Raw genomic sequence first — 26,177 nt, 5'->3', positions numbered from 1 at the left:
GCATTATTTATTTATTTTATGCCCCCCCAAACCACAGTTTTTTTTAATGCTTATTTTACTATACTAAACTAAACTAAATGCTTTAACATTAAAATAAATGCATTCGAAATTTTGTTTTCTCAAAACTTTGTATTCAAATGTTTTGTCATTCGAAACTATTTTTTTGAAACTGTGACAGGACAGCGAAGAGCCCACATAATACCAGCCCTGAGAAGCCTACATGGGCTACCAGTAAAACATGTGCCTCAACTTCAAAGCTCTTTGCATTATGCATAAATCACTACACGGACAAGCAGCCAAATTCCTCCAAGCAAAAATCACCTGATATCAATTGAGAATAGTCTTAAGATCTAGGGGCGTCCTCCAAATAGAAACAAGACACTATGAGAAAAGAAAATGTGGAGAAAGTGCCTCCTCCTTTCTAATCGTTAAACTGAAGGAAATAATAACGACAGAAGACCACTTAACTTTCAGGAAACGACTACAAACCTGGTTATTCAACTTGCAGAGATAAACACAGACCATCTATGCATCTACTACCCCAAGAGCAGATCACCCCAACCTCACATAATGACCGCTTCTACAAACCATAAGAAAATAGGTGATGGGTACAGAATGAAGAACCCATAATATAGCTACTCAACACCCAGAGATCACCCAAAGCGTGCTAACCATCCCCCTCTTTTCTTCTACACCCTCCACTTCTCACCCACAACAAATGGCCTGAGTGCTAGTTAAACAACCCACCAAAATACTCAAGCTGCACCTAGCTAAAAATGCAAAGTTCTCTGACTACAAACAATTCAAACACTGGATGCCACCCTTCTAGACACAACAAGCCCCAACACACAAGACAAAGCACACCCACAATGTGCACATACACAGACACCAATTGCTCCTTGATCTGCATTCATCAACAGATGGGCACAACACCTATCCTATCCTTCTCTCCCTCACTAACCTACCCAACTCACTTTCCCTTACAGAGCCAAGTAAGCACCAAGAAACCATGAAAATGGCAGACGTGCACGGTATAAATCAACTTAACACAAGATAATGTAACATAGCAAATGTAAAAATGAATAATGTTAAATGTAATAGTTTTAAGATGGATTTCTGAACTCTGACCTGGTGGGCAGAGGTTCAGAAGGCCGGCCTAATTTCTTGGAACAGGGTAACCTTCTGGACAAGCCAGACCAATAAAGGTAGCTATGGCAGCGGTCAAGACTAGGTCTCAAGAGGGTTGAGGGTGACTGAAGGACCTCAAAGAGCCCACAGAGCAAAGGACACTTACAAATCACTCCCAGTCAGGTGTATATATATATTAAAAATACAAATAAATTTATTTCAAGGCCTTTGAGTTTCAACACACAAATCAAATCACAGTAATACTTTTAAGCCAACATAATCCTATCTAAATACATATATACAAGACCAATTGGGTCCAAAGCGTTAATGCACGAAATGGGTCCACAACTTAAACGTGGAAGGAAACAGGCAGTGCAAATAGTCTTTAGTACCTTCTGCATCCAAGAAACTCCTTACTAAGAGGCAGTATAATCCCTAAGAAGGGTGGAGCCTATTGCTCAAATGTACTTGCACTGTTGGCGCATGCGGTAGTTCAAATGAGCAAAGCGGGGTCTCTTCAAGGGTCAGTAGCAGCTCAGGAAGGTGGGTGAGGTGATGAAGAATAGGTTCCCACTATTCAAGGAGGGCCTCCACTTGAGGACAGAGTCGATTCCAAGAGTTGGGAATAGTTCGCACTAGCAGTGCAAAGGATAGGCGCCCTCAAGGGCCACTCATGCGTAAAAATTGATGGATGCGCTAGGGGCCACCAGTTAGGGTTGTGATTACTCACCGAGCCCCAGCGCACTCCAGACCAAACTTTGGCAGTAGAGTCCACTTCGGTTGCAGATTCAAATGCGGCAATCAGCGACAAAGTTAAAGCGTTGATTCCCCTATGGGACAGTGGCGATTTCTCCGCTCCTGGTGGATGGATCAGGTCAGTTCTGCTGTAGCAGGCTAAAGGGCACAGAGGACCACATCTACAATGTTCTTGCAAAGTTCATCACCACGGCTGGGTGACACGGCAACCGTGTAAACTCCGGTTCAGGCTCAATCACTTTACTTCAGACCTTCGAATGCCAAGTGTACCAAATTGGGTGTGAGAGTGCCGTGACCACAGAGTTTGCAACGTGCTAAGTTTCAAAGGCCTCTTTGAAACAGCGGCTGTATCAAAGCCCAACGTCTGCACAAGCTGGTCAGCCCACTGGTTGGCCCAGGGACACTTCCGAAAAGGCTTACTTGCAGGTTAAGATGAAGGTGCCGAGAATAGTTGGTCCCAATATTCCAATGGGTCGAAGCGCCTTCACAGACCTTCTAGGATGATCAGATGTAGAGGGGTCCAGCGGGATGACAGCGGGTTCATGGTGCCAAACCTTCCAGCGGGTCACCAGCGGTTCCTCGACTCAGCTTCTTAGTTTCAGGATACTTGGATCCTATCCTTGATTCAGTGAGAACTCCAGAGAATGACATGGTATGGGTGTTTGGGGCCTTCTCTTATCCAGAATCTTCTTCGCGCCAAAATGAAGATGACCCAATGGGAGATGTGCTCACATACAGGCATACCATATGTGAACCAATCACGGACGACAGTGGTCCCAGGCATTCAGGACACTGCAGACTCTATGGCACCCAGGATGTGTATTGGAACCAGATGTTCCAGCCTACAACCTGGTGGCGCGCACACAAGGCATGCAGAAGCCAACGAAAGCTTGGCGTTTTGCAGGAAAATGCATGCCCAAATAAGGACTGACCCAGGTCGGCTCGACCTGGGGAAGGCGAAGGGGCAAGATGGCCAAAGATCAGGGCAAAGAACCTGTGGTGTTACCATTTTGGAGCCAGGCCACCTAACCGTGCCAGACGTGGTAGTCGTGGTTTAGCTGGCAAGAAAGGGTTAAATATAAGCAAAATGATAAACTGCCAGCAGCCCTGTCCAAGGCACTTCTTATAAAAAATCCTTCAAGAGTATCTAGGGCCTTTGGGAATGACTAATAGACCCCAGAGCACTGTACTGTAAGGTACGTTGTGCACTTGTTACATGTTGCAGAAAAGTTGCAACATGAGAAAAGGACTAAGGGAAACAAAGTCTCCCAGTACTGACTGTCTTAAGGGCATGTCAGTTTCCCCATAAAAGTGAGCGAAAGCCCAGAGGAGTGCAGCTGAGGGCTGTGCTTCTCTGGCAAAGGAATGACCCAAGTCTTTTTTTCAGGACAGAGCAACTACTTCCAGGCCTCAGTGTCGCTTCCCTTCAGCAGAGCCCCATTTCAATACTGTTCCACAAACTAATCTGAGTGGTACAGAGGGGTCACGGGTCTTGATAAAGGTTCCATGCTCTGCTTTGATCATAATCTGCCCATCCAATATTACAAAATTCACAAAAGTGCTGAACATGGTGATAGCTGATTGAGCCCCTGTGTTTCCATCTGACAACTTGCTGGACCTTCAGTCTACTACTCCAGGGATTTCCTTCCCATGGCTCTCCAGATGTATTTGACTATGACTCCCATGATCCATCACTTTTGGCAATGCTGGCTAGGGCTGATGGGAGTTGTAGTCTCAAACATCTGACGAGCCATAGTTTGCAGATTGTAGAAACTCTGTAATCGTACTTGTCATTTCACCCTGAGACGTGCAGATTGCTGCTGACAAACGGGCATTTGAGAGACACGCATCTTTAATCAGAAAAGCTCACAGGACAACTATGTAATGAAAATGTTCTATTTAAGAATGGTTGTGCAAATGAAAGATGTCTTCTGTATTAGCCTGATTCTATAAAGCCAGTCTCTGACGTCTCCTGCAATTTGGGATGGTCTTTTCAGCCCTGTTGAGCGGTCTCATGCAGCTATAGTTCATAGTTGTGTGGTTGTGTTTTCCCATGTGCACACAAGCAGGACAAGTACAAAGAGAACTGCTCTTCACATGTGACCAAACCAGTGGGAAACTGAGCTGCCAGAATGGGGATGATATGATATGATATGATATTTTATTTCTATCGCGCTCGTACACAAGTGTTTCAGAGCGCGACAAGGCAAGGGAGGGGAACAGGGGAGAACAAGAACAACGATCTTACTAGGCCCAGTGACATTGAGAACGTGCAAGAGCACGGGAAGGGAAAGGGGGACAAGTGCATGGAAAAGGGGAAAGTGTAACATGTGAAGCAGAGGAGAACAGAAATAAATAATAATAAATAAAAGAAAATAAATAAAAAAATAGATAATGGAGGAAATAAACAGTGGTAGCGCAGCCAGCAAGTGGCAAGTGCTGTGTTTACGGCAGCAGACTGGGTAAGTCTAATCATTGCAGAAAAAGAAGAAAATGTGGGTGGGGGCTGTATGGGTACAGATACAGACCCCCGTGCAAGGGGTGGCCAGGAGGCAGTGCAGGTGGGTGGCAGGGTGAGCAGGTACCTGGGCACAGGGGACAGAGGGAGGCCAGGTGCACAGTGCCAAGAGGGAGCAGATCAACAGGGGAGAGGGGGAGCGAAGGCAGAAGAAAAGAGGAAGGTCTTGAGGTGCTTCCGGAACCGGAGATGGTTCTCCTCAGGTTTTAGAGTAGCAGGGAGGCTGTTCCAGAGGGAGGCCCCAGCCGAAGACAGAGATCTACCCCCATCTTGTTTCTTTGAAAAACGAATGACCCGGAGGGAGTTAGAGGTAGAGGAGCGAAGAGCTCAAGAGGGGAGGTATTTAGAGAGGATGGAAAGATGGAAGTGGAAACTAAGGGAGCTCTTCTGCTGAGGATCAAACTGGGTTGCTAGTTCTGGACCCATTCGTTGCTCTACTACAACCATCGACTAACGAGTTAGGTGTCACTTGTGAAGCATGAAGCACTTACCTTCGGAAGCAGGCCATTAAAGTGCTGCAGTAGAACGCGGTACGAGTCCCCACTTATGGCAAAGTGGTAATCGTCTGAATCCGGGGAGGCGTGGCTGCCTCCTTCGATATCAAGGGCCATGTCCTGTGGAAAGGCGAGGCAAAGTTATGACTGCTTACACCACTCACCCCTTTCACTTCCTCTGGAGTTCCCCCCAGCCAACTTGCAGCCCCTGGATGCGCCCCCTTTGCTCAGTGCTACCTCCCAGGCCTACATACATGCATGCATGCACAGTCACACTCTGTAATGTGCCCATTCTGTCATACGTGCATTTTGTTCATCTTATCCGTTCAGTTATGTGTGCAGTGATTCCAGCTACAGCAGTCCTTGTCACTTCCAGAGCCTGAGCATGAACCCTTTTTCATGCTGCCACTTTTTTATTGATGGTACACTACAGCAGGTGCATGGTGTGTGTGCACCATGTCGCATAGCACGTGTGGCTCACTGCGAATTGCTGCAGTGGTTATTTGGCATTAGCTCTGCACAGGCCTGCAATCAGCACACTTGTGGGCCACAGGCCCTGCTCGAGCCATGGAGGTAACACTGCCGGTCACGCCCCTGACCCCGGATGCAGAAGCCTTTCCTTTCATTGCAATCTTACTCTTCCCTACTTTTAAACTTAACGACAAAGAAAAAACGACAGCGCCAGAGAAGGTGAGGGAGAAAAGCACGGAGAGCAGGGGAGGTAGAGACCAAGGGAGAGCTAAAGAAAGGGAGAAAAAAGAAACAACGGTGGGAAGAACGGGAAAGAAAGAAACATTAAAAGAAGGAAAGGAAGCACAATCTACGGTATCAAGAAGACTGAAGCAAAGGCCATGTGTGCAAAACAGAATGGGAATTGACAGCCAATCAGGTGCGCGTTTTCAGTTCGCTATTACCTTTTACATGTATAAGCAAACATGCAGTAACTAATGGAACTCGAAATACCAGGGAATCCCTCACATGCCAGCAAGTAAGTGCGTAAAGAAAAGAAAAGAAAAAAAAGCGCTGGTGGAAAAAGCATATCTCGCATCTCCAATAAAAGGAGGAGTTTTGCCAGAGGTCAGCTTTTCCCTAGAGCTAATAGCAAGCACAATTGCACTCATACTAGTGCAAAGGATTTCCAATGTGGCCCAAAGGTTGTTTGCACTAGGGCCAACTTGACCCTAGTGCTAATACTGTGCACTGGCTTGGTCGACGTAGCTGAGCGTTGAGGGAAAGCCCGTTCTTTTCATGGATTGAGGACACACTGCTGTCCTGGATGGAGGGCGGGAGGAAGTGAGGGTGTTTTCTGGATTGGGTTTGGGTATTTCTGCTCTGTTCACTGTTCGTGCAGGTGAGATAATGTGATAATGTAGTGTGTTACTGACTCATTTACCTCCATGTGCAGAAAGAGGGGGGATGTTGCCGGTGCTCAGCTCTGGCTGCATTTCCAGGATACCCTCGAGGTACCCCTGAGGTACTTCCTCACTTGAGATGTTGACAGTGCGTCATGAGCAGTGACGTGGAAGTGGGCAGGTTGCTGGCCTGACCCAAGGGGAACATCAACAGAGATAGTACTTGGCAGGGATTCTCACCTCTACTAGTTGTTATTTGTGATCTGGGTGCAGTGGGTGTGGCCTTCCCACCGGGGATGTTGACACTGCTAAATGAGCACTGGTGTGGGCGTGGCAGGATGCTGTCCCGACCCTGCAGGATCATCAACTCGCTCCGATAGAGGAGAAGGAGTACTTTGCAGGGATTCCCACCCATACTCGTTCTCACTTGTGATCTGGATGCAGTGTGTGTGGTCAAGGTGAGCCAGTCAAGTGTCACGTGCAGCACCAGACAAGACCTGGAGATGAAGACTGGTGAATCAGTGCACAACCCTATGGACATTAGCTCATTTATGTGCAATGTAAGCCCACACAGGTGCTGATGGGTGCAGTATACATGCTTCTTAATGCAAATGTGCCCACATTCAACAATGACTATCACTCGAGTTCGAGTTGAGTAGCCCTTACCTTCATGCTGTATCCATTCTGCTTGTTTTCCTCCAGCTCCTGCCAGGTAATGGACGCTGGGTTGCTGCCACTTGGACCAGTCGCTTCAACTATAATTACCCGGCTGCCACTGGCAATCATGGCAGAGTTCTTGGCAACAGTGATTGCTGTCTTGAGGTTATCCCCTGAGAAAAGAAATTACAAGTGAACCTAAAATATCTCTTATAATCAGAAAAACAGATCCCTGTGACGACATCAGCGTGATCTAGTTCACAGTGAGGTCATTGAGGATGTAATAACTGATGACATGATTAATGTCATGTGTTGTATGGTCAGTGTGCTTATGGATGAATGCAAGACAGGCTCATAGTCACAGTGCCGCAGCTCCCGATACCTTCCGTAATTCAGGGATTTCCTGCATCAAACAATAACCTTAACATTACTTGAACTAAAGCGTATTCTCTGAATTTTAAGGGTGTGTTGCAATGAACGTATCTATCTTAACTATATTCTCACAGAGGACGAGGAGTTGACAATCAAGTAAGCAAGTCCACTTTCTCCCCCTGTCTCTCCGATAACCCCGCTGATTACTGTTGTGGTAATTTCGAGTCAGCCTTGATGAAGTTAGACAAACATTTCAACCCAAAAAGAAGCACGATTTTGGAACGTTACAATTTCTGCATGCGCATACATGCTCATGGGGAGTCCGTTGAAGACTATGTGACTGCTCTCCGTCATCTGGACCTAACCTGTAAATTTCAAGGAAGTTTCGACGAGCACATCCGTGACCAATTCATGACGCATTGTCGGTCAAATAAGATTCGCGAGGAACTGTGGCTGAAGGATGAGCCGAATTTGGATGAGGAATTGGACTTAGCTAAACATGTAGAACATTCTCTGGCGTGTGTTGCCAAGCTATCAAAAGCTGAAGGAGGAGATTCTAAGGACAGCAAGCAGGAAGTGTTAAATGTGGGTGAGGGGAAGAACAAAAGGAAGGGAAGAATCAAACAGAAGGAGAGGAGTAATACAGAAGATAGGAGAAACCAAGAATCGACACAAAGAAGTGAAAGGAGAGAAGATAAAGAGGATGAGAGATTGTGCTATCGGTGTGCCAGTGCGACACATTTTGCATCTTCAGTAGTGTGTCCAGGGCAGAAGGCAATCTGTAATAAGTGCAAAAGGAGAGGACACTTTGGGACATGCTGCAAGAACTATCAGTTTGGCCAAACGGGTCAAAGGAAGGTTATATACGTGAATGAAGAGGAAGAGGGGAGGTCATCAGAAGATGACACTGTACTGGCATTGCAAAATGTTATCGTGAACACTGTCAATGTTGTTAGTAGGGATGGTAACCCGGATGATTGTGAGCGCCCATATGCCGTCTTGTCTGTGAATGGATGTAAGGTATCGATGATGGCTGACTCAGGGTCGAAAATCACGTTAACATCCAGAAGCGCATTTGAGTGCGAAATGAAAGGGGCAGTGTCGACATTATCAGAGCCAGACATAAGTCCTGGGGGGTACAATCAAGAAAAAAATGATTTGCTGCGATATGTCTGGTGTAGGTTTGAATTTAAAGGACGCAGCTGTGATGGGAAAGTATATGTGACTAAGAAGGGTCAATCCTTGTTAGGATGGAGAGAGCAAAAGAATTTGGGAATCAGATTAGATCCCAACCACCCTGATCAAGTTTTACAAGTATCAGAAGTATGTTCAATGTATATCAAGTATGTGAGAGAGCATGGGAAGGTATTTGACGAGACATTGGGAAGAGTGAAGGGATTTCAACATCAGATATTATTGAAAAGAGGCAGTGTTTCCACTGTGGCGAAGCTCAGGCCCGTCCCATTTACGTTAAGGGACAGCGTAAAGAAGGAGTTGGAGAAGCTCCTTAAGTCAGGAGTGATTGAAAGAGCTGGCGGGGTCGAGATGGTTTCCCCAGTCGTGATTGTGAAGAAAAGTTCAGGGGATCTGAGGCTGTGCGTTGATATGCGCGAGTTCAATAAGTGTGTGTTGGTGGACAGGCACCCTCTGCCCAACATGGGTGAGTTGTTAACCATGGTGGGTGGGGGAAAGTACTTCTCTAAACTGGACATGACGTCCTCCTATCATCAGGTGGAGTTAGAGGAGGCATGTAGGAAAGTTACGGCGTTTGTGACACATGAAGGTGTATTCCAATTTAGGAGAATGCCCTTTGGGTTAGCGTCTGCCTCCTCAGTGTTCCAGAAAATCATGGATCGCATGTTGAAGGGGGTGAAGGGTGTTTTCTGTTTTCAGGATGATGTGTTGGTGATTGGAGTGACATTGGAGGAGCATGACAGAAATGTATGTAAGGTGTTGAAGATATTTGAGGAAAGAGGTATCACGCTGAGAGAAGAGAAATGCAAATTTGCTGTGACAAAAGTGGACTATTTGGGACATGAAGTGTCGGGGAATGGTATCAGACCCAAGGAAGAGATGGTGAGTGCCATAAAGAGGATAGAAAGACCAAATGATAAGAGTGAATTGCGTTCTTTTCTAGGAATGACGGAGTTCTATCAGAAATTTGTGATAAATTATGCTGACAAAGTGCATGAAATGAGGAAAATTCTGAGGAAAGGTGTTGAATTTGTGTGGAATAGTCAGTGTGAGGCGGAATTCAATGGAATAAAAGAAGAGATAAACTTAGCCTAACCATTAGGATGTTTCGACACGAGAAAGCCATCCATCATCACAGTGGATGCAAGTGAATGTGGACTAGGTGCAGGTTTATCCCAGAAACAAGACGATGGGTCTGAAGAGGTCATAGCTCATGCCTCGAGGGGTCTCAAGGGTGCAGAGGTGAGGTATTCTGTTCTCGAAAAGGAGGCATTGGCATGTTTCTGGGCTGTGGAACGATTCAGAAACTTTGTGTGGGGTGTAGAGTTTGTAATTCGTACAGATCACAAACCACTTAAAGTTATATTCGAGAATAAGGGCCTTGATAAGGTTTCCCGCAGGGTGGCACGGTGGGTCACCAGAATGCAGACACATCGTTTCAAGATGGAGGTCATTCCCGGAAAGGACAATATATTGGCTGACAATTTATCAAGGATGAGAGTAGTTGACTCTGGTATTGTGGAAAGTGAAGAAATGGAATTAGTGTTAGTCAACACTGACGGTATAGTGTCCAAACAGGAGTGGTTGGATGGGATGAGGAGCGATGAGAACATAAATAAAATAATTCCGTATGTTGTTTCTGCGGCATGGCCCAATAAGGTGGAAGTGGCGGATGGCGTGAGGCCGTATTGGGAAGTGAAGGATGAATTGTCGGTCATCGATGGGGTATTGTTCAGATGGGGAAGGTCTGTGGTTCCGGTTGGTTTGAGGAAGAAAGTGATAGAGCTGGCACATAGCGGTCACATAGGAGTTACCAAAAGCAAAGGTGTATTGAGAGAAGACTATTGGTGGCTGGGTTTTGACAAGGAAATAGAAAATTGTTTAGCAAATTGTCAATTCTGTGTCAAGAGTGGGTAGGGAATTGTAGCCAAGAAGCAGCCATTGGTGGACGTGGGTCTCCCATCTAGGATATGGAGTGATCTCGCCATGGATTTCCTTGGTCCTGTGGAATTGGGTTATGGACGTGGAAGGTTCATAGTTCTGGTGGTGGATCTGTTCTCTAGATGGGTGAATTTTAAAATTGTGAGAGATGTCACCGGAGAAAGCATGATAAAGACATTGCAGGAGATATTTTCCAATGAAGGTCTACCGGAGAGTTTGTTGATGGACAATGGTCCCCAGTTTGTAGGGGGCAACTTCACCAGCTATTTAAGGAAATGTGGAGTTGATCACAAAAGAACCTCATTGAATCATCCCGAATCCAACGGAGTGGTTGAAAGGATGAATAGGTGTGTGATGGAGAGTATTCGTATGGGAGAAGAGTGCGGATTGGATAAGTTGGCTATGATACAGGATAGGATCTGGGCCCTGAGGATGGCGCCACATTCAACAACAGGTCTGTGCCCGTTTGAGCTTATGAGAGGCAGGAAGCCATAGTCCATGGCGTGTCCGCCATGGCTGGGTAGGAGTAGGGAAAAGGATCTGGTTGTTGATGATGTGAGAAAGTCATTGGTGAGGAAGAAGTCTGAATGGGTTGCGCGTGAAAACCTGAAGAGAGGTAAGAAAGAATTGCCCGTAGAGTGTGGAGATTGGGTCAGGATTAAGAAGGGAATTGTCAAGAGGAAAGGAGAATCTCTTTATTCGGATCCGGTCAGAGTTGTAGCGGTCATGAAAGGGGCCGTACGTGTGGCTGGAGGACAAGTGTGGAATAAAGACAGAATTGCTACTGTTAAGAGAGGCCATATAGAAGTTTATGTGCCATGAATTGGACCATCGTTGAGTTATCTTGGTCATCAATGTGACATCTCTGAATTATTTTGTTGAGATTAAAACTTAGATGATAAGCGAAGTTAAAAAAAAAAAAGGGGGAGATGTGTTGTGGTGACTTATGAAGAGAAGGAAGTCTTTAATGCTATTCATAGTGCTTCACCCCTGTGTGCTGCATCCCTGTATGATGTCATGGAATGTTGATGACAGCGTTTCTTGTTTCTGTGTTCTAATGTTTGTCAGTTGGAGAAGGAGCTGAAGGATAGGAGCCTCTTAATGTTGGGGGTCTTCTTCTCTTATTGTAATCTAAATAAAACCTTTATATCATTTACCTGTCTGCGCCAGCCTCTTCATAACAATTACGCTCTAAGTAATTGCTCCGTCGCCGTGGGTGAAATGAAAAATGATAACGCTCTAGAACGTATGCGCAGCGTGGCATTGGCGCAATCTGACTGAAGTAATGCAAGGCGCAAGCATAAGAGCTTGCTCCTGTCCTTTCGGCTGGCCTGCGGTCATCGGAAAAGGAGGGGCGGTTGACTTTGCTTCTAATCCTAAGTCTAACGACCATGAACATGGGTGCTCCATCCTGGAGTTGCGTATTCTGGCCTGGCGGGTGTCTGAGGCTCTACGACCCATTCGTGCTTTAGATGGGGCATCCTGTGAGGGGCTGGGGTGTTGGATTCCGCAAGGATGAGGGTAAAGTGAGCAACTGTGGGGACACAATGACTGTCAAGGGCTTGAATGACAGGCACGCATCAGAAGCTGGGCCGGTGTCGGCAGCTTCGGTATTTACATTGTCAAACGCAGTGGAGAAAACGATCCTCATAGCTCAGCAAGTAAACAATCCTATGCATGCTGCAGCTGAACCTGTAATTGAAATCCCATTGACATGTTTGTCAAAATCATTTTGCCACAATATCAATGTGAACAAACGATTGGAAGCTACGCTACAGCAAGAATCTATCAGCAGGGGTCTCTGAATGAGGATTCTGGAGACCTGTATAACTGTCTTCATGCACAATCATGTCTGGATGATTATCCACACGACCACAAAAGTGGAGGGGCGAGCCCAAAGCAATGGAGGGACTCTCTGGCTGTCGCTGATAAACTGCTCAGAGATCTGACCCAAATGAACAATGAGATTAGTAGCAAAAACTGTGACTTTCCCTCAAGAACCTCAAGTAGGGACGCTGTTAGCACGAGTTGGGGAAATGCTCAAGAATTGCCTCAGTCTCGAGCAGAGAGCCGCCTCCGACAGGAGAGCTCAAAAATGGACAAGAGTGGAACACAGCTCCTCTCCTCCAATGAGCTGATCGCAAGAAAGAAGTAGAGCTCCTCCAAAAACTGGCAATGGCAAAGAAAATCACACACAAGCCAGATACATGAATAAATCATCCAAGGACAACAGTAGCCTATGCGCTGAACAATGCCAGTCAACTGCAGATGAGTCATCCTCGGACTCCTTGTTCATTGAACGTGAATATCTTAAAGTAAGACGCACATTGTCTATTGGAAATTCAGAGAAACCTGATACAAGATCCAACATAAAGGAAGATACTGAGCAAGTGCTTTGAGAGTTAAACCCTAACTTAATGTCTGCTCTGTCAATAGCAGTCTCAATGTTCTTGAAAATGTGCGAACAAAACAATAACAATGTCAAGGACCAGACTACATTGATCGCTATGAGGAATTTCAAGCTTGTCAGCATTGAAGCTGATGTCAATTTAATCAAATTCAAAACATCAGATGAGAACAAGCAAACTGAACTCTCACTCAAACTTTTAATGGATCACTTAAAAAACAACAAAGAGGATAAAAGACTCCTTGCAGAAGTCGCAAGAGACGTTCTTGGTTTACTAAAACGTACCCAGGGAGTATCGAATGTAGAAGCAATGAGAACAACTCAGGAATTAAACCAGACTGATCAAAATCATCAGGTTAGGATACAACATGGGATTAGTGTGGTCAGCAATGTTAACAACAGCTTACCCTTGGAAGAGGCCCCAATTGTATGGAGCTACGGAATGGCCCAGTAACAAAGGATCAAACAAACATCATCTTGAAAAGAAATCAAACAGAGGCCATAAGTCGCTGCTCTAACTCTTCAGTACCCATATGTGTGGTAAATGAGGTCTGCACATTGAAGATGTTCCAACCTCCTGTCCGTCTACTTTGGCTAATTCAGAGGGGCAAATTGGTAATCCCCAAAGTCCATTGATTGATTGGAAAAACAACTAAAGGTGATGGCAACTATTCAATATTCAATTCCAGTAAAGCACAAAGTATTAACGTGAGAGTGGCTACAATTTTGCAAGTAAAAAAGACCAAAAATCAAGTTAAGACAAAGAGCTGCAATGTAAATAACTCTCTGAAATTCTTAAGAAACATAAAGGCTCTGAATGTTACTTTCAAGTCTAATAACACGCTCAAAACAGTTATTATTACATCAAAAGAGTCGGCATCTACTAAAGTTGTTGACGAGGCGTCCTTCGCATCTGCAACAAGCAATGAAACTGATGTGATGACGGAACTACTAAACTTGTCAACTTATGACATCGAAGATGAAATTAATGATGATCAAAACCAAAATGATTTGCATGACTCAACTATCAATTCGTGTGACATAGAGTTAGATCCACCTGGTAATGGAAATATATCAACAGTGCCTGAGCAAACTCAAATGCGAGTGTGTAAGATTATCTCCCCGGTGGGTGCTACACCTGAAAGCGAATTTAACAAAGTTTACCCCAGTAATTGAACGAGATATTCACACGCTAGATGAAAAGAGGACTGAGTTTGAAAAACTGAACATTTCAAATGAAGCACTAGAAGAAAAGGGACAGCACTTCCAATGCAGCAGGTCTGGGAGTAGTCGAGAAAAGCGCGTGGACATGAAACGAGATCTGACTCAAAATACCAGCGCAAAAAGCATGGGAAGGGTGAGAACCAACTATCTAAAATGCCAATTGAAAAAAACATCAGAGAAAAACAAAAATCAAGCGCCAAATACTCCCTAATATTGGAACGCATTTTGTCAGCAGAAGATGGGCTCATCTTGAACAGGAAAAATGTACTTCGCCTGTTGCATCATGTGCCCACTTTAAGAACCATTGAGTCGGATGATATTACCATTGTTGAATTTTTGGAAGGTCGATATCAAGATCGGGTGCGATTGCACATCCAATCGAGAATGAGCTGCAATGTTTTATTGGGAGCAGTGGCATATCTTATACCCCTTGGATTTGACATCTTTGAACCATACACAGGTTTAGGTGAGGATTCTATAGCTGAAAAAAGTAATCGAAAAGATGAGCAAGATGATCTTCACTTGCGTAAGACCGTAAGAAACCAGGAAGAGGATATAACTAAGCCTTCAATCGAACAAGCAAATCCCATCCGATACACAAACTGCATGCGCAAGAGGTTGTCAAGAATCCTTAGGTGGAGCCCAACTGGCAGAACGGATAAAAATCACAGTCGCTTGTAACAACAAACTGAGCACCGATGAAAATATCACAACTGCTGCTGGAGTGGACAATCCTGAAAAAGACAATTGGAATTGGTTAGCAAGTGCCTTAGGTCGGTGTAATTACAGCTAACGCCACCAAAATGTAAAAAAAGTCTGTATATCACACTGACGCTTGTTCAATGATTCGTCAAATTCCCTGGATCGATTTGATATACTCTGTCTCCAAGAAACCTGGCTCTCAGCAACTCCTGTTGTGGAAGGATTCGAGATAACCATGAATCCTGCAATGAAAAGAAAGGTTGCCCTATGGCTGGCCTTCTCACTTTGGTTAAAAAAGTCTGGTTGCTGTGTCGTCAAGTCAAACTGTCCATCACTGTACATTCAAACAACTACAATTGAACTGCCAGACGAATCAAAGAACAGGGAAAATAAGATGCATGTCCTGAACGTATCCTGCATCATACAGCGGCGGGCACTACCACCTTCACTGACCAAGTGTCTGAATTAATTGATAACATCAAATCAGAGGAACCATGCCCGTGTATAATACTGTGCAGAGATTTGAACATAGAATGCTTGAAGTCGCAGCAGGATGGCAAACAAAAGACAAAATGCCACGACCAAGTGGCATCTCGATGGTTGGAAGAAATGGAGGCTAGCGACATGTCCATCCTCAATGGGAAAACTGCAGGAGATATACCACCTCGTGTCACCTGGAGAAGGAATGCGCAGGAATCCATCTTAGACTACTTCTTGGTATCTGAGCGAGTTGCGCAGCGAGTGGCATCTTTGCAAGTCATGACAAAGACTCAGAGTGATCATAATCTGGTGCAAATAACATTCTACGCACATGCAAGATCCATGTCAAACCTGTGGAGTAGAGTGGTCACTGTAGAACCAAGCAGGACCAGACTGCGGATAAAAAACCAATGATGTGAAAATTATCGTAAGCGCATATCACAGTGACCTAGCCGAGCATAATTTCAACAAGGAATTTTATTGTTCCTTGTTAATGCAATATTTGGAAAACAACCAAGGCCTCTGCAATATTGGCTTCAAGACGAAACATTGGCATGATCTGGAGATCCTTAAAGAGAAAAGAGAGTGCCATAAAGAAATCAGGCATATTATGAAGGCTTCGAGGGAACCCCGCTTTGCTGAGAAAAAAAAGCCAAACAAAAATATCAAAATTGGCTGCTGAAGTCTCACAGGTATTTAGTGGAACAACGTGATGCAGAAGCTATGATGAACATCTTATCATACACAAATGCTAGAGACTTTTGGAGACTCATTAATTATGTAAATGCCCCCCCCCCCACAGCAAGCATTAATGTGCAACATGGTCACAGAGACAGAGTGGGTATTGCATAATTATTGCATTATAATAAGCTCTACACAAAAAAATTCTAATAGAAGCTCAGAATTTCTCAGAACTGTTGGGATATTTGTTTTAAAAGAGATGCCATTTTGATAAACAGAAAATCAATCAGCTCCTCAAGGGCATCGGGCCCAGACGGAGTTACAAATGTAATGTTGAAAATAAATTTGGAGGTATGGACTGAAGCCTGCACGATATTGTTCTCCACAATAACGGACGAATGTGCAATCCCGATGTCATGAAAGCGTGAGATCGTGGTGCCAATTTTTGCCTGATCGCCCTCCTTGACATTGTGAGGAAGATCTTTGGCACTGAACTTCAACTAAAACTGTTAACATGGATCCAATCAACTTAACATTTTGATCCAAGACAAACCGGATTTGTTAAGGGCATTGGATGTGGTTTAAATCTACTAATAATGATCCTCCTAAAAATGGAAGCTATTCGGCAGGGGAGCAAAGTCTACCTTGCATTTATTGATTTGGCCCATGCCTTCGATAGTGTGGACAAGGAGCTTCTTTGGACAAAGCTGATAAATTGTGTCTGTTCACTCAGCTTGGTCAGGGCTTTGAAAGAGCTTCACACGGACACTGAGATAACCAAGTTTCCGTAGCATTTGAGAACCGAAACCCTTACTTGTGTCAATCACACTAAATATCTTGGAATGTGGATGAACCCAAATGTCAACGATGCGCGTTGGGTAGAGAAAATCAAAGCCAAATGTCAACAACGGTCTGCGCAGGCTGCCCTGATAAATAAAAAGCATAGCAATTTCTCACTGAAACCTGTATTAGACGTCTACAAGCAAAACGTCGTACCCGCCCTGATTCATGGAGCTGAATGAGCAATAGGATGCCCTCACTCATTGTGGGCAACTCTTGAAAACTGCTTTTGGCTTAAAGTACTGTGGCTCCCGAAAGGAGTTCCGACCGCCTGCATTAGATGCGAGTTGGGAGACTCACTTCAATTAATGCTAGAGTAACCTGGAACATGTTGACATTGTATCGAAAAACTATTGTCAAAGATAGCCCCACTCACTGTGATATTCTGCACGAACCTAGCAGCATCAGAAAAGAAACAATTCTCTTCCAATGGGCTGAACGCTGTGATAAAATCTCAGAAGATCTTAACATAGATAAAAATATTCTGCAAACAAATCCTAATCTGGCCAAAAAAACTCTGGTTACAAGATTGGCTTGATACCGGAGACCAGAGACTCCAACATAGGCTGATGGAAAACGTGACTAGTGAGGCAAAGCCCTAAATAAGATTTCTAACTGGAGAAATTCCCCAATAGACATCGTAGGACCCTGTTCTTTAAATTTTGATTAAATCAATTTCAAACAAAAAAAGTCCTCAGTCTATGGAAAAGTATCTCAATAAAGGATTTGAGATGCATATTTTGTAATAAGGAGGAGTAAACGCTGAAACACTTGACTTTGTTCTGTCCCACATTAGGATCTTTGAGAACTACACATATGGGAACATTCTTAGCAGAAAGACCTTCCATGAGTGGTAATGACTGGTGGTCTGTATGTCTTGAAGACTGAAATGAGAGATTAACAATCGCATTGACGTTTTCATGGAACAATTGTCTAATCTGCTGCGCACAGGAAGTCGAAAACATTGCAAATTAACGACATTTCACATAAATCCTGCACAAGTGGTTAATGCATTTTACAAAAAGACTGTGAGAATCATGAAGTGTGACCTTCAAGGTCTCTGATAAATGATGTGTATGGATGTGTAAGATCATGAACTGTATTTTAAAAGTTTGTAATAAACCAAATAAAATTAAATAAAAAAATAAATAATTGTTTGCATACGTAGATTAGGTTGTTAACATTGTTTTGGAGAATATCGTTGGTGACATCCCGCTGCAATTACTATATCACCAGCTTGTGAGGTCTGTGCATAGAGCCTGCAGGCCTAACTTCCCTGATGAACCCCAATACACCCAGGGGTGTCAAGCATGCATGAATCACAGCTGGGGAGGGGGGTGTATGGAAATGCATATCTGTGTTGTATGAGCGATCCTTGGGAGAGCTAGGACTGAAGGTCCCCGGCAGCAAGTAGAAATGTGCGTGAGATCTGGAGGCAGAATTCTCAGAGAAACAGTGGTCAGGCGTCTGTGGTCTCTCTAAGAAAATATCATATAACTCTTAATTCCGAACTATCCAGTTTAAAGTCCTTCATAGGCTTCTATCTTTCTACCCCCAGCAAAGATCTGCACATTCAGAGTGCACGGGGAGACGCCCCTGGGGAACGGGAATGGACGCTGATCTATTGCATGTGTCGGATACTTATCTGAAGCTCTCTCACTAGTGGGTCGAGGTACGCCAAACTTTACACGAGAACATGGGATTGCCAGTGCAGCTCTCCCAATGGTGTGCACACTGGGTTATATTGGTAAAGTACCTGGGTCTCCTGCAGGTGAAAGATCGGGTATTGCTCAAGTGGAAACGGAAGGACCCGCCAACGGTAAGAGAATGGGCGAATGGGCGAATGATCTCCTCTGGGCCAATGAGATGGAAGAAGTCTGCAGTACTCTGTTGCCAGCCAGGTGCAGCCCCAAAGATGTACGGGCCGACTTCTCTCAATATCTCAGAAACTGGAAGCAGGTGGAGGACGATGAACTCCGTGATCACGAGGACTCAGTATCAGGTAATGCACTGTGTGCTTATGTCTGTGATTTGTGTCTATATTGTTTATTACTAGAATGGTAGTAATGGTTGTAATACCACCAAGTGCCTTAAATAAGTGCAGCGAGGTGATGGACAGTGAAGACCTCATACACAGGCAATCCTTCCCATCGCTGCATGGACTATCACATTGCATTGCCGCCTCGCTGTATAAACAATTTAAGAAAAATACACCGGCTACAGATCTTTCCACTCACCCAAAACAGGACTGTGTGACTTGTCCTTGGCCTCAAGCCCAGGGACCGTATCTCTCCAGGATTGAAATCTCTGCATTGGCTCCTAGTGGCTGCGAGGATTAAGTTTAAAACCCTCTGCATTGTCCACAAGGCCTTCTGGGGCCTGGGGCCTTAATACCTTCAACTCTCTCTTCCTAAATATCTTCCCTCTCAAGCTCATCTGCCTCCAACTTCCTCAGGGTCAGTCTCTTCTCCAAGCAATGAGTTGGTGGAAGATCGCTTTCTTCGGCTGGTGCCTCCCTCTGGAACAGCCTTCCTGCCCCTCTGAAACTTGAGGAGAACCACCTCTGGTTCTGGTAGCACCTCAAGACCTTCCCCTTTGCTTCTGCTTTCTCTCCTCCTCTTCCCTGCTGAACTCCTGACTGAATCTGAAACAGCACTGGTTACCCGGCTACCCTCTGATCTCGGGCCCAGGTCCCCTCCCCGCCAGATGCACACCTGCACTGCCCCCCTGGCAATCCTTGCACTCGGGGACTGTTCTGTAACCCTACAGCCCCGGCTAGCACTGGCTGCACTTACCCTTGCACTTGCCACCTGCTGGCCACACTATTATTTATTTTTTGTCTTTATTTATCTTACTGTTATCCTATGTACTGCACTATCACCTCCCCTTTCCCTCTGCACTTTTCCCCTTTCCCCCGCCCCTGCACTTGCACCATCTCAATGTCACCTGGCCTAGTAGGATCATTGTCTTTGTCTTCCCTCTGTTTCCCCTCCCAGGCCACGTCGCGCCTTGAAGCACTTGTGTATAGGCGCGTTATAAATGCCATATCATATCATATCACTGGAAGAGACAGATATCTTGGCTTAAACATTTCTTGTTAATCTGGGAACCTGCATGCCCAGGCATCAAGCTACCCCCCTGTTGCCCTCTTCACCCCATGCCTTTGCGTGTTTGTCTCTGATTTCCCCTCTTCTGCACACATTTTTCTCTGTCCTCCTATCCCTCTCTCCCCAGCTCTGTTTCTCGCTGAGTGCATCTGTCCCTTTATCTAGTCTGACATGTGTTCTTCCTCCGTCTCTCAATTCCATGTTTCCCCTGTTTCTCATATCTACCTGCACCATCGTTCTCTCTCTGTGCCCGTGTAACTATGTACTATTGAGCTCCAAGATCCACTGGGGTGATCATTTCTCTATACCCCGACTTATACATTGTGGCATGCTCCAGGGGACCAGCCTATCACCCCTTTTGTTTAATCTTTAGCTGCGTTGTCTATGTACCCTATTAACCAATTTAGGGGTCTTATGTACAAATTTCGCCGACGATACACAACTAGTCATCGAACTGACCGACTGCCAAACCACTAACAATAATAAACTAGCTAGCATCTACAGCTCCATCGAAGCCTGGATGAAGACAAACTGGCTCTGCCTCATCGTAAGCAAGACTGAACTCATGATCTTTGGATCACCCCAGGCAAGAGCTAAACTACACTCAGACTACACCACATTCGAGATCAAAGACACAAATATAGGGGTCTCTGACAAGGTCAAGACATTAGGTGTCTACCTGCAAGCATCCTTAGGAGCGGAAGCCCACGTAACATATCTGAAAAACAATTGTTGATACCACCAAAAGCTGCTCAGTCACATCAGGCCTGTATTGAGCAAACCAAACAGCACCATTATCGCCAGAGCCACATTGTTATCTAGATTGGACTACAGGAATGCACTGTTGATAGGGGCTAACAAAAAATGCATCCAACAATGTCTGATCATACAGAACAATGCGGTGAGGGCAATTACCAGGAAAAAAAGGGGTGAACATATCACAGAAGACAGAAAGTCCCTTCATTGGTTAGCCCTGGAAGACCAGATCACCTTTAAAGCAATGACCATTATCCATCACTGTATATTCGGATTCACCCCTGTTTACTTAAAAAAACAAATAACCACATATGAACCTTGCCTCACCTTAAGATCCAGGGCAGAAGGGTTTGTGAAATAACTCACTCCAAAAAAGCCAATGGACTTGGGCAAGCCTTCCCTACCAAAGTGACATCAAAGTAGAATGAACTCCCAAACAGCTTAAGGCTAGAACCTAACTACCTATCCTTTAGGAAGAAACTGAAGACACTGTTGTTCAAATAAGGACCTGTATAATCACTAAAGAGCATGTACAATCTTCTCAGGACCTGCAATCCTGCTCATCTGTCCTGTCACTCCATGTTGTCCTCGTCTTCATTTAATGTGCCCTGATGCCTGCGGGCTTCGGCGCTATAGAAACAAACAAAAAACAAATAATGTCTATGCCGCTTAATCCCTCGCTCTCTGTCTCTCGCTCCCCCTCTCCCTCTCTTTCTCACTCGCTCTTAAATATAGCTGTGCCTATTAAAGACAATTGGTCTGGTGGCAGCAGGTGAGATCCTGCCACACATTCATGTCCGTCTTGTCTTCTTATTGGGTCAAGAGCAAACAATAATGTGGAATTGCCTTTCACCTCCAGGCCCCTGGTAGCTACTGCCCTGGCTGTGTGCTGTAAGAATGAAGTGCACTATGCAGACTGACCTTGCTGCTCTCACCTCACATTAAAGTGTTTGTATTCGTGAACCATGAACCACAAGAACACCCTCAGAATGTGGATGTCGGGGTAAAATGGCTGCCATGGCATTCGGGTCCAGAGCCATCCTGCTTTTCATTTCTAGTGATAACACTTCCTCTCCCATCAGAAGAGGGCTGTAGAGTGGTATGCATGCCCCGGGACACAATGCACAGACAGCCTTAGACACTTGGATATAGAATCCTTTTTGAGCATTCCAAAAACCTGCATGTGTTTGAGTATTTATCATTATTACTATTATTATTATTTAATTCTTATCCCGCGTACATGCCCATGGGCATCAGGGCGCACATAAAACAACAAAAACAAACACACATGCAATCAACGGGTATAAGGAGAGTAAAAGCAACGTCCTGGGTTCAGGTTAAAAAGTCGAGTCGTGATTGCTATTTTGAAAGCAAAGAGGGAGCTATTAGCAGAGACAAGGGACAGACATTCCATTCTTTAGGAGCTTGCCCATCAAAGCTTCTCCCTCCGAATCTAACCAACTTGAATCATGATTGCAACAGTTTGTGGGTGTTGCTGGAGCCGCTACAAGAGAATCATTATGAATTGAGGACAAAGATATTGGCCGACTGACATTTATAGGCAAGCAAAATCCATTTGTGGTAATCTTGTGCTCCACTAGGAGACAGTGTAGGGTCCGTCTCGAAGATGTGATGCACTCATGTTTGAATAAGTCATGGACGGGCCTAACGGCTCCATTTTGAGCAATCTGAAGAAAGTGTGGGTTGGTTTGAGATGTTCGTGTCAAAAGACTATTGCAATAACCCAGTTTTGTGTAAAGACTTGGGCGGGGTGCCTGTACTTCTGCTCTCTATATGATAGAGGAGAGGCACAGAGGAGCCCAGCCAAGATTCTCTATTATTGGTAACGTAGTCGAGCAATCAAGGCCTAGCTTTTCAGGAGGTGATGCAGGCTGGTTCTTAAGTACAGTGTAGTCCCCAAGCCCCCACAAAGAAATGTCCACACACTGTATTACTGAAAACACAGTCTTTATATAATTAATATTCAAGGTTATGTACACTATCACAATACCTCACTTTGTGCTCATAAAATCAACAATGGTAAATATATACAGTTCTAAAGTGGTACCACAACTATTATCAGATATCATTAAAGTGCATCAACTATAATCTTGGTCAAATGTCACACAGATCACTTAATAAAGGCAATCAACAATAGACATAGGAGGAAAGCAGTTAGTTAGAACATTTGGCAGAATACTGGCCCCTACCACTGGATACAATTCTCGGTGGAGATCCCCCCACCTGGGCAATCTGTAAAATAAAGAGATATAAGAAGCCCAGTCCATATATTGTTCTACAAGTCTTATTTCCTTCTATAATGATTCTACCCCCCAATGTACCTGGTAGACCAGAAATCTTCAAAGAGGCGTTGATGTGTCAAACTGGAAATTATATCGTGCCTCCTATTGCAATGAATATATGTATATTGGCCTACGCCAAGTTGCTCATAAGCCACTCGCGAACAAATCCGTGTTGCAAGGTCCTGACCTTAGAATCAATGTAAGCCGCCATTTTAGGTCAATCCGCCATTTCAGGTTCTCTCTGTAAAGTCACCCTGTGAGTTAAAATGGTGGACAATGTCATTCCGAAATACAACATGGTCGTCTTGACCTCTGTGTGCAATTAATATGTAACTTGCCTGCAGGCCACTTGTTGGGGTCGTGAACTGAGACCTTGTCCTTCACTGACCTGTGTGTAAAGGATTACTCGTGCCAATAAAACTAATCAGTGAGCATATGTTAAGAACAATGTATTCAAATACTGAACCAAGAACACTTGTTTAACTACATTGTATTAATGTTTGAGAAGACTCTATGAGGAATCCAAAAATACACTGTTACCGTGTAGACTTGTTGACGAATGTATTAAAGGCAAAACCCTAAGCATATAGATGTGTGAACTCGGCATTAACTCTAGATCAGTAATGTATTAAAGGAATATTAACCCGCAGTAGGGTTGGACATCATGTTTGCAAACGTATATAAAATGGGAATATTCTAATGTACAGTCCCACTCACTGAGCACACCGAACCATGCTGGAGTTCGCTGTGTTGTACTGAGGGCCGATAGCTATCCGTTACTTTGTCCTTTGAAACTGTTCAGTATAAAATAAAAGATCTTTGTATGTTCCTTTGTAACCCGTGTTCGGTGTATTTCCTTTTGGGCTACTCAGACTCGATATTTTCTCTTTGTTTACACAGTTGGCGGCCGAATAGGGACCCTCAAGATTGATGCCGGATTGTCGAAGGTTGACACCCGCTATCGGACCGGGATCGGATGGTGAGACAAAATAAGGGGCCCCTTCTGAACGAGATGCGACACCTCAGCAGCGCTGCACGATCCGATCCCTGGACAATTAGCATGTGGTCCGATACGGCATCTTGACGAGGGTTCACTTATCGAGGTGGGCAGATTTGCCGAAATCACCAAACACGAGGTATGATTAGTTAGGTAAGATTCTTTGTAATCCGATCGGACCTCCTTAGGATTGATCAGGTGAGTCGTGACCCGATTCTTAAGTATCCTGATAATTTGATTTTGGCATATTGTATCTGCAGACACAATTATTGACCAGGTAACACCAATATTTTGATATGCCTGGGAAATTGTCTACCTGCTTCAGGGCGTTATTCCGCAGTGATAGACAATCTTTGGAATTTAGCCGTCCGGCACCACAGGAGGGGTCGCCGGCGTGTACTATGTACTGTAAGCATGGCATTGGAAGTATAGTGTTTAATGATATTTGGCACAGACAAACCAGATATGCCTCCGAACTTCAGTGGCCAATCAATGGTAGTTTTGAGATCCCTCGTATTGAGTATTTAGATTCGATTCTATTAAAGAAAAAGGCTAGACCTGCAGCATTCGATGTTTTGCAGAATTGGAAAAAAGAAGCGTTACAGCAACTTAAGAGTAGGGAAAAACAAGTGCGCCGTCATAAGACGAACGCCAAAAAAAGCTTTGTTGTATGACCAGGATAAACATTCTGAGTCGGCTAGGAATATGGATAGGGCTTTCTCACTTGGCATTCAGAAAATCTAACCTTCTAAAGATTTCCATGTTTCTGATGAATTCATTGACAAATTGTTAGGTGAACGAAGGCCTGGTGCCTCTGCGCCACCTCCGTATGTTCCTCTTCCTGCTGTTTTGCCTCTTCCTGTTGTTATTCCGGCTATTCCTGCCCCGCCTGTTGTTCCTGTTCCTCCTGCTGGTCCTCTTCCTCCAGTTGTTCTTCCTCGACCTGCTCCCCCTCTCCCAAGTAGTCCTGCACCGCTTGTAGTCGATCAGAGTGCTGGGTCAAGGGTTGTCACTCGCAATACGGTACCTCCAGAGAAGAAACGTGACTTGATCGCATGGGCTAAGCATTGTATGGAGAGGGATGATCGAGCTAATGTTTTTACCACACTTTCTAATATGGACAATTTTCCTGGTAAAAATGTTTTTATTGAAGCACTAGGAATTCATGTATGTGTAATGTGGAGTAGATTAAATAATTCAGATCTCCCACACGGATTGAGGGATCTGAACACCTTAGCATTCTCTAGAGACTCTGTGGAGAAAGTACAAGAGCATATTGAGAGGGTATTCGAGTATAGAAAGGAGTTCGAAAGGTTACAGAATGAGGATGATGATGAGGAAAGTATGTATGTACAGAAACGGTTCCTTCCTTGTCGAAAATCGACATCTGAGGAAGTACGAATTTGTACGAAAGACGCGATAAGATGGATTTCAGACATATCGCTAACTCCAGTAGAGGTATATGACACATGTAGTCAGTATACACCAGAAATGCAGAGGAAAGTGATACAGGTAATGATAGAGTACCTACAGGATGATTGTGTAAAGAGAAAGATTTGCTGTCCCACAGAGTTATTGAATATTTATAAGAGAGCTTTTTCACTTGACACTTCTTCGACTGCTTTAGCGCTCGACTTAACTCTGTTGCTAAGTAAGCGTTTGGAGTTGCCTACTTCTTAGTTGCCTATGAGAGAGGTTCCTTTGACATTTGTCCCGAAGGTTGAGATCCCCGCTAATATTGCAGCAGGAACTGCTGCTGTGGACATTCCTGCACATTATGTATCGCAGTTTGTTCATGTCCCGTTCTCAAGACAGGAAGTGAATACTATTAGACAATCTATTCCTGACATTAGGAAAAATCCGACAGGATTCTATAAAGAAATAGAATCTGTTTTACAGTCTTCAGTATTCACCTTGAGTGATATTGATTTGTTATTTCCTGTACTCCTGCCCGTAGATTTGTGGAAACAATTTAGGACTATAGACGGCGTACCAGGGTTGGGAGATACATGGGCTAACATAACTAGACTTGATGGAAAAAGGCCAGCTGGTGAGAGACCACCCCAGGTTATACAAACTTTGCCTGATAGAATCATTGCAAAATTGAAAACCATAATTCCCGAAAAAATAATTATTTGGGACCAGCATGCAGCCTGTGTCCAGGGGCAGTCTTAGGGTGCTACCGAGTTCTTTAATCGGTTCGAACAGGTATTCTCGGATTTCAGTGGACAAGAGTTAGGCACGGAGTCTGGGAAAAGATTATTTGTG

At 44.5% G+C, this 26,177-nt stretch overlaps 1 protein-coding gene across 2 annotated transcripts in view; it reads right to left on the bottom strand.

Moving 5' to 3' along the window:
- LOC138491101 (probable cation-transporting ATPase 13A4) overlaps window positions 1–26,177 on the bottom strand; it is a 978,968-nt gene that overhangs the window by 277,195 nt on the left and 675,596 nt on the right. For both annotated transcript variants that reach the window (XM_069617419.1, XM_069617420.1), the window contains exons 19-20: window positions 6,915–7,078; window positions 4,894–5,016 (exon numbers count right to left, since the gene is read on the bottom strand). In XM_069617419.1, the coding sequence (XP_069473520.1) occupies window positions 4,894–5,016; window positions 6,915–7,078 (287 nt within the window). The remainder of the gene's footprint in view (window positions 1–4,893; window positions 5,017–6,914; window positions 7,079–26,177) is intronic.

This window comes from Ambystoma mexicanum, chromosome 10, assembly GCF_040938575.1.
Source record: "Ambystoma mexicanum isolate Mex_15411 chromosome 10, UKY_AmexF1_1, whole genome shotgun sequence".
In the NCBI taxonomy this organism is placed as follows: domain Eukaryota; kingdom Metazoa; phylum Chordata; class Amphibia; order Caudata; family Ambystomatidae; genus Ambystoma; species Ambystoma mexicanum.
Note: the sequence above shows the minus strand (reverse complement) of the source record. Positions and strands in the feature narration are given on the sequence as shown.